The sequence below is a fragment of the Octopus sinensis genome, linkage group LG10, assembly GCF_006345805.1.
Source record: "Octopus sinensis linkage group LG10, ASM634580v1, whole genome shotgun sequence".
Classification (NCBI taxonomy): Eukaryota; Metazoa; Mollusca; class Cephalopoda; order Octopoda; family Octopodidae; genus Octopus; species Octopus sinensis.
Genome location: NC_043006.1, coordinates 51610408 through 51619970, shown reverse-complemented (window position 1 = coordinate 51619970; position 9563 = coordinate 51610408). Strand labels below are relative to the sequence as shown.

The 9563-nt window shown below is 36.0% G+C and overlaps 1 protein-coding gene across 3 annotated transcripts in view; it reads left to right on the top strand.

Annotated features, from left to right (window-relative positions):
- The first annotated feature begins 336 nt into the window (after positions 1-336).
- The window catches only part of LOC115216215 (coiled-coil domain-containing protein 189-like), a 29443-nt gene continuing 20216 nt past the window's right edge, over positions 337-9563 (top strand). For 2 of the 3 annotated variants that reach the window (XM_036506658.1, XM_029785413.2), the window contains exons 1-4: positions 337-436; positions 3579-3610; positions 5707-5772; positions 8566-8732. In XM_036506658.1, the coding sequence (XP_036362551.1) occupies positions 395-436; positions 3579-3610; positions 5707-5772; positions 8566-8732 (307 nt within the window). In that variant the 5' untranslated portion in view covers positions 337-394. Of the gene's footprint in view, positions 897-3578; positions 3611-5706; positions 5773-8565; positions 8733-9563 lie in introns of all 3 variants that reach the window. The other variant, XM_036506657.1, reaches the window with a different exon arrangement.

The window sequence follows — 9563 nt, the reverse complement described above, 5'->3', positions numbered from 1 at the left end:
TTCCGTTCATCACCGTGGTGGTGGCGGCGGCAGCGACAACAATGACGACCACGAGGACGACGACTTAAAATGGTTCTAATTGCAACCCTTTCGTTACTGTATTTATTTTGAGATGCTCTGTGTTTCTTTCAATTACTTTAAATATAATAAAGAATTTAGTAAAATAACTTAGTTATCATTAAGCGAGTGTTACAAACATAAATTGTGACTAAGGTTTGATGGAAGATTTTAAGTCAAAACTTATGAAAATAAGATATTTGAACTCAGAGCCAGAGCCGGGTTGGTAACGAAAGGGTTGGTATGTGGAACGCTTTGTTGTTAATAGCAACAAATGTAAGGGAAATAACTTTGTAACCCAATATATAAAAGCGTTGTTCGTTTTAAAGTGTAAACGATGATTCGCTGGAAAAAACTTGCGACTTTGCAACGAATATTCGTAAGTACAAAAATTTCATCAGGTGTCATAAGTTAGTTGCTGTGAGGAATACAAAAAGATTAATTGATATTGAAAGAACTTGAGGTATATAGGCCTACCCGATCAGGTGATAAACAAGAACAGCAATTATCTTTACACAGATCTTTCCATTACCACCAGTTCTGAGAGTGATGCGTATATAGCAACGACGTGTACAGGTGCCGGTTACCATTCATAGTTCTCGACACAGTAAACAGGTCTCCTTCTAAAAATAGGAGCAAGGTAACATTTAGTTTAAGAACAAAACAATTTTCATAGTTTGAAATCATCATCGTCATCGTCGTCTTCATATGCACAATTTCTAGTCAAAAGTCAAAAGAGTGGAATTTCAGATTAGGAAGCCTACCCCACAAAAGTTGGATTTTCTCCGTTTTGACGGGAATTTTCGCAATTCTTTTTGACCACGGACTCGGAAATGACGGTAGACGTCATTCTTATGAAAAATAAATTTGAAGATTTGATTTATTTTAACTTACCCCCCCCCCCACCACTGAGGTTGAATTTGCCTTTCATCCTTTCAGGGTCAATAAAATATGTGCCATTTGAACACTGGGGTCAGTGTAATCAACTAACCCTCCTTCAGGTTTTCAGGCCTTGAGCCATGAGTAGAAAGGATTATTATTATTGAGTGAGAGAGCAGTGCATGCCATCAAAGTGACACTGGGGTAAAATATACAAAGCGCAGTATACCCATCATGACTACCCGTCTGATAAGGGTACACCAGGCACATGCATCACAACCATATGTGTGCGACATGGTGATCTCATATCGAGATAAACAGGCACATGACCTTGCAGGTGGGGCCCTGTTAGAATTTTCTTCTGGTCGAGTAGCCCATCCCGCTCAAAAGGTCCTTGAATAAGGGTTGTTTAAGGATGTTGAACGAACCACCCATGTTTCCAAAGGTGAATTATCCAAACCTCCAAAAATTCCTTTCAACACACGGCTATGATGCCCTCCCCCACCCACTACTACTGTTCATGATCAGAGATACACATATCGTCAGCCACTAAGGGACATGCTCAGCTGATTAAGGTCTAACAACTGACAAGCAAATCTGTGATATTGAGCAGAATATTTACTGTAGCCCATCTTTTATACCATTATTATTATTATTATTATTAAGAAGAAGAAGCAGGCAGAATGCTTAGCAGCATTTTGTCCATCTTTACATTCTGAGTTCAAATTCCTCTGAGATCCACTTTGTCATTTCTCCTTTCAGGGTCAATAAAACAAGTACCAATTGAGCACCAAGGTCAAAATAACTGACTAGCCCCCTCCCCCAAAAAATTTCATGCTTTGAGCCCATTGTAGAAAGAATTATTAATATTAAAGCAGCAAGCTGGCAGAATCATTAGCACACTGGATAAAATGCCCAGTGGCATCTTTCTTTTGAGTTCAAATTCCACCAAGGTTTATTTCGTCTTTCTTTCTTTTTGTGGTCGATAAAATAAGTACCAGTTGAGCACTGTGGTTGATGTAATTGAGTATACCCTTCCCCAACATTTCAGACCTTGTGCCTATATTAGAAAGTATTATTATTATTCCTTCATAACACAGTGTAGGTAAAAATTCACCAGAGTCTTTGCCAGCCCTGTAGTGTCTAGTTTTGTCTCATTACATTCATCCATCTTCATCAATCCAGGAGTCAACAAGTTAAACACCAATAGTGTATTGTTTATCAATCATTTAAGTATTCAGCTCACTCTTTATAAAATTTTGGCATTATGCCAATGTAAAAATCTATTGCAATGAATGAATTTCCCTCAGACTGATAGCTGTTTCACCTTTGTTGCTGTCAACTATATTAGAATATTTGTTAATTCTTGGAATATTGGTATTATGAATGATACATTGTGATTCTTGATAATAATGGTTAACTTTGCTGATGACTAAGAAAGCATGAATGTCATAATATTACTGCTGATATTGAGATTCATATAAATGGTATATGTATTTGTGTCTACAAGCATGCACATATGAGGGGTTGCTGAAAAGTTTCTGACCTTATGAGTATTGCAAAAGGCCTGATTGGAGGCCCAACCATCTGAGTTCTTCTAGAGGGCTTAGAAAAATTGAAGGACTGCTGCAATAACTGTGTGAATTTGAGAGGGGAATATGTCGAATAAAATCATAGTTAACAATCCAAAGCCCGGAACTTTTCAGCCCCCCCCCCGTATTTTCATCATATTAGTTCATCAGACAGATTAAGAAAGATTCACTTACCAGTAGGTTACAGCTAACAGACCTTAGATGTGATAACTGTTCCATTTCTGTCCTCCATCAGGATATAGTTTATGTCTCTGAACTGACAGATTATGTAGCAATGATCATCCGTCTGTCATTATTCATATTACATTTCTCTCCACTAATACTAATCACACTAGATAATTTCAGTCAATCCTTCTACTACAAACCTATATTTTCTTTATCAACATGCAGATGTTTATTGTATCAATGAGAAGGTACATGGATGAATGTTGTCATTCTTCCTCTAAATACATTATTAAAATCATCATCATCATCATCATCTTTGTTTAACATCCACTATCCATGCTGGCATGGGTTGGATGGTTTGTCATGAAGCTGGCCAACTGGGAGCTGCCCAGACTCCAATTGTCTGTTGTACCACAGTTCCTGTGACTGGATGCCCTTCCTAATGCCAACCACTCAACAGTGCGCTGGATGCTGTTTATGTGTCAGCAGTATGGGGGCATTTATGCAGCACCAGCACAGGTACATTTATGCAGCACCAGCACAGATGCTTTTTATGTGGCACCAGTATCTGAAAGGACAAGCTTGTATGTGTGTAAGACAACAATTTTACTTAGCTTGAGGTGTCTTATCAAGTACAGCAAATCACTACATTTCCCGGTCCCTTGTCATTTCCTCTGTGAGGCCCAGCATCTGAAGATCCTTTCTCACCACTTCATCCCATGTCTTTCTGGATCTACCCCTTCCACAGGTACCCTCCACAATTAGAGCTTCTTTATTCAGCCGTCTTCATCCATATGCATGTTATTTATAAATGTCATCTCTGAAACGTTATTCTTAGATACTCAAATAATTAAAATAATACATTAATTATTTCTTTTTCTCTAGCCTCCAAAACTGGGGATCAAGATAGTACTTTGGTAAGTAAGATGATATCAGCATCTAATTCTAAAAAGGTTCTATTACTCTAACCAAACAGACTGTCATAGTAACACCTCAGTTACATCTAAAGACATCAACAATGCAGGAAAACATAGCTACCACACCAACTACCCATACACATCACCTATATACTAACCGGAGCACAACTATAGCAACAATACACGCATCCACTACAACACTCATAAACAGCCCCTACATCACTAATGCACACAGTCATTACTTGACCAAGACCAATAGACAGATATTACACCAACAAAATACAACATCCACCAGTACATACATCACAACAACAGTAATACATACGACAAAACACACTCTCGCTACAACAAAACACACAGACACTAAAATGCCAATACACACTGTCACAACACCCACAAGTGTAACCAGTGGTAGTGGGGACAAATTCATTAGGTTCAGCCTCTTGTGGGATCCATGTGATGCAAATGAGAAACATTTTTAGATGAAAATTTTTTTAAAAATTATATTCACAAATGCATACACATATTTTTATTATTTTATTTTCAGTATCATCACCACCAACATAACCGCTATTTTTCACTCCTGCCATTAGTTATTACCATCACAATTGATACTATTACCAACCTTTACTCTCTTTTACTTGTTTCAGTCATTTGATTGCGGCCATTATGGAACACCACCTTTACTCGCGCTAATCAACCCCAGGACTTATTCTTTGTAAGCCTAGTACTTATGCTATCAGTCTTTTTTGCTGAAACCGCTAAGTTATGGGGATGTAAACACACCAGCATCGGTTGTCAAGCGATGTTGGGGAGACAAACACAGACACACAAACATATACACACACATACATATACATATATATACAACGGGCTTCTTTTAGTTTCCGTTTACCAAATATACTCACAAGGCTTTGGTCGGCCCGAGGCTATAGTAGCAGACACTTGCCTAAGGTACCACGCAGTGGGACTGAGCCCAGAACCATGTGGTTGGTATGTATTTATTTATCATCAGTACTTTTGTGCATGTGAGAAGGGTGAAGGTTGCATGCACAGGCACGTTTGTGATGTCTTTCCCTTTGAAGCTTCCTCATCATCTTTCTGACAGTTGGTCATTTGTCTTTCTACGGAGGTACCTATCGCCAATCTATTATCACCATCATACTAAGCATCATCACTAACACCTACAAGTCCACACTCATTCCTATGTCAGCTGAAAATGTTAAGTCATGCTGTTTTTCTTTTTGGCATTGTAAAAGATTCTAGCATAAATCTTCAAGTCATCTATGTATGGATGGATGTACATATGTATGTATACATGTATGTTCATATGTATTTATTTACAAAGGTGGGCACCGTTAATCAAAACATTAACTTCATTAACCATTAATCCATTAACCAAAAAGTTAATTTTGATAACCGTTAATCAGTTAATTCTTTAGAAATGTAACGTAAGTTATCAATAAACCCTTAACATTAATTTTTATAATAAAAAAAAACAAAAAATAAGTTTTTGCTCTAAAACCACCTAAAAACACCTTTAAAAACAAACCTGGGTACCAAACTGTTAATCTGTTAATCATTAATTAATGAAGTTAACATTCGTTAATGATTTAACTTTTAAGTTAACTTTGGAAATCATTATTGGACTAATTAACTTTTGTTACATTTAACTTCCATTAAGTTAAGTTGCAATTTTTTTTCTATAATTAAAATTAATGTTAAGTGTTTAGAATATCTCTGAACATACATCCTACAAAATCTACCTCTACATTTAACAGGACAGCATTAAGTATGTATCTGAAATAGATTTGACGAATAAATTTCTGTTGATAATCTTGGTATGTGAATGAACACCACAACACCTTCTGATTTGACTCCCTTTATGCCACTACAATTCAGAAGAAATAAGTTGTCATACTTAAAGATTTAGAAGTAATTTATATAAAAAAAATATATTACCTTCAAAATTTATTCAAATAATATTTAAATAGAGAATTTAGTTTTATAGAAAAAAATTCATATGAAAGTGAAATGGTTTGAAGATTGTTGAATAATATATTTGTCTTTTGTTGTTTATAATGAAATAACTACAGGAAACACTTGGACCCAGACCAATCACAAGCACTTAAGGATGCCCTAACACTGCAAAATGTGAAAGTGTAAGTATCTGTTACTCTTTTACTTGTTTCAGTCATTTGACTGTGGCCATGCTGGAGCACCCCCTTTAGTTGATCGAGCAAATCAACTCCAGGACTTATTCTTTGTAAGCCTAGTACTTATTCTATTGGCCTCTTTTGCCGAACCGCTAAGTTACGGGGGAATGTAAACACACCAGCATCGGTTGTCAAGCGATGTTGGGAGGACAAACACAGACACACAAACATATACACACACATACATACATACATATATATATATATATATATATATATATATATATATATATATATATATATATATATATATATACATATATACAATGGGCTTCTTTCAGTTTCCGTCTACCAAATCCACTCACAAGGCTTTGGTCGGCCTGAGGCTATAGTAGAAGACACTTGCCCAAGGTGTCACACAGTGGGACTGAACCCAGAACCATGTGGTTCGCAAGCAAGCTACTTACCACAGAGCCACTGTTGAAAATTATATCTCATCATATTGGCATTTCTGCAGATTCATCTTGGCATATTGTTTCATCTCAGTATTTCATAGTTTTCAGTTTAAAGAGGAGCTGCTTTGATATCCATAATAATTCTTTCTACTATAGGCACAAGGCCAGCAACTTTGCAGTGATTGGAGCTAGTAAATTGCATCAACCCCAGCACTCAACTGGTACTTCCTTTCTCAACCTCAAAAGGCTGAAAGATAAAGTCAACCTCAGCAGTATTTGAACTCAGAACATAAAGTGCTAGAAGAAATGCCACTAAGCATTTTGTTCAGCTTACTACTGATTCTGCTACCTCACTTCCTTATTAGTGTCAGTACTAATGATTCCTTTTTTAGTAATAAGGATTTCTTTTATTCATTCCTTTAAACAAGTCATTTCTACATGAGAATATTTCTGTTTCCATCATTGCTCTCTAACTCTTGTGGCTGTGTGGTAAGTAACTTGCTTGCGAACCACATGGTTCCAGGTTCAGTCCCACTGACAGTTTCCACATATCACATGTGGGGCCCATGGTTTGTCCTAGTCACCCATGGGCATTCTGAAATAGTCTGTACCCTATCCACAATTTGGCACCTTTCACAATCTTATGTAATACCTGCTTTTTTCCAATATAATAACTACACACATAGCAAAATATATCTGGAGAATTTTTACATACTCTAGTAGCCATCCTGAAAGCAGCAGAACTTAGTAATTGGTCTGAAAGAGAAAATTAGACATACATTTAGTAGCGGAACATTATAACAATACTAAATACATAATAATATTGAAAGTCGACATATTTTCTTAACTGTTGATGATACACAAAAAATAATTTCATTTTTGGAATCAGCAGGAAAAATGGATTGATAAACAATAAAAAGATATAATAAACATTTTTTTTTTGAAAATTGTTACGTTGTGTAATCCTAGTGTAACAAGATGGGGTTGCTTTAGTATCTATAAACAATGGTTTCAAGTTTTGCCACAAGAACAACAATTTTGAGAAGGGGCAAGCCAATTAATGGGCTCCAGTACTTGACTGGTACTTATTTTATCAACCTTGATAGGATGAAAGGCGAAGTTCACCTCTGCTGGATTTGAACTCAGAACATAAAGAGCTGGAAGATACTCCTCTAAGCATTTTGTTCTATTTTACAACAATTCTGCCAGCTCACCTAAATAATCCTTTCTACTATAGGCACAAGGCCTTAAATTTTGTAGGAGGGGCCTATTCAATTACATTGACCTAACTACTTGACTGGTAATTATTTTATCAACCTGAAAGAATGAAAGATAAAGTCAACCTCAATGGAATTTAAACTCAGAATGTGAAGACACACAAAATGCTGCTAAGCATTTTGCCTGGTCTGCTAACAATTCCACAAACTTTCCACCTTAAGCTCATCTAAATAATGTGAGCCTTTCTGAATTATACAAAATATTTCTACTTCCATCATTGCTATCTAATTATAATTATGCTATAATAAACTGTAATTTACATGGGCCAACAAAGGAACATCTGTGTGTAAGCTGATGAAGGAGCCTTTATACACTCACTGACTTGCTTTAAATAGTAACCAAATCTTTCTCAAATCATGCCTCAAGTCTGAAATAATGAGGAGGCACATTGGGTAATGTAATCCTAGATACACTGTCTGAATAAAAGGCAGGATGTTCATAACTGGAACATTTGTGAACATATGTCTGTTTGATAAACTCTGAGTTGAGGCTAAACAACAGTAACTCTACTTTTCATGAACCAGTGAACTACACCAAGTTGTATACACATTCATGTTATCTGTTGAACTTACTGTTTCTTTTGTTGAACTTAACTAATTTCTCCATTATTAAACTGATATTTGAAACATAACAAAAGCTTATTACATAAAATTATGACAGAAGAATTTAATTTAGATATAAACAGTGTTAAACAGACCATATAGTATCATTGCACCAACAACAGGCACAAATGGGTTTGTATCAAAAGGTTTAAACAGTTGAAATTCTTTCAATCCTAAATTGTTCCAAAAAACTTTCCTTCATAAACTGAGTCTGACATAATTTCTATACCCAACCATACATTGTTTACATTTTATACCATTTCTAGAAAATTCTCTTAAGACTCTTAGATCATAAATGCATCTGAATAAAATAAAATAATGTTACTCTGCAAGAGACTTCATAACGCTGTTAGTTAGTAAACTCCAAATAGAACTAGAGATATATTTTTGAGATTATAAAATTTCTTTTCAAAGTTATTTTAATAATATTTTCTTCTTCAATTCTGCTTTCTGTGTGGTTTTAGTATCCTTGCTGAAATCTTCAATCTTACCAATGTAGAAGATCTCAGAGAAGCAATTCTGCTCAGCTTATATACATATACACTACAATATGCAAGGGATGAAGACTTCACAATTGAAAAGTTGTCTGCCTACTTTTCCATTGTGAAAGACTCTCACGAATACTGTACAGGTAAGTCTACCGTGCATGATCCTGGCTAAATAATCAGTATTCAAGATATAGACAGATTCACCTTTGATTTTTAACAACTTGTATCTTTTTTATAGATTTTGTTTATGATATTATTTTTGTTGTTAATTATTCTTGGTCAAACATCAAAATGGACAAGGTTGGACAGTAATATATATTACAGTCCCAGCACTGGAGACAAACACTACACATATACAGTTCCAGTACTACAGATATATTAATGACAACTATATACACATATGGCCCCAGGATCACATGACTATTTGGGATGATCACACACTTAAAATAGTCTTATAAATACCAGATACTCCAGATATATTCACAGTGTTCCAGACACACACAGTCCCAATATCAAAGATGCATTTGGGACCATCACACAAACACACATAGTGACCAGTACCATAAATCCCAATACCAGACATGTATATATATATATATATATATATATATAATATATATATATATATATATATATATATATATACATATATATATAAATATGGAAATTGTAGTTGTGATACCTGTGCTGGTGGCACGTAAAAAGCACCACCCGAACATGGCCGAGGCCAGAGCCTCCATGACTGGCTTCCATGCCGGTGGCACGTGAAAAGCACCAACCAATGTGGCCACTGCCAGCCTCCCCTGGCACCTGTGCTGGTGGCATGTAAAAAGCACCCACTACACTCACAGTGGTTGGTGTTAGAAAGGGCATCCAGCTGTAGAAACACTGCCAGATCAGACTGGAGCCTGGTGCAGTCTCCTGGCTTCCCAGACCCTTGTCGAACCATCCAACCCATGCTAGCATGGAAAACG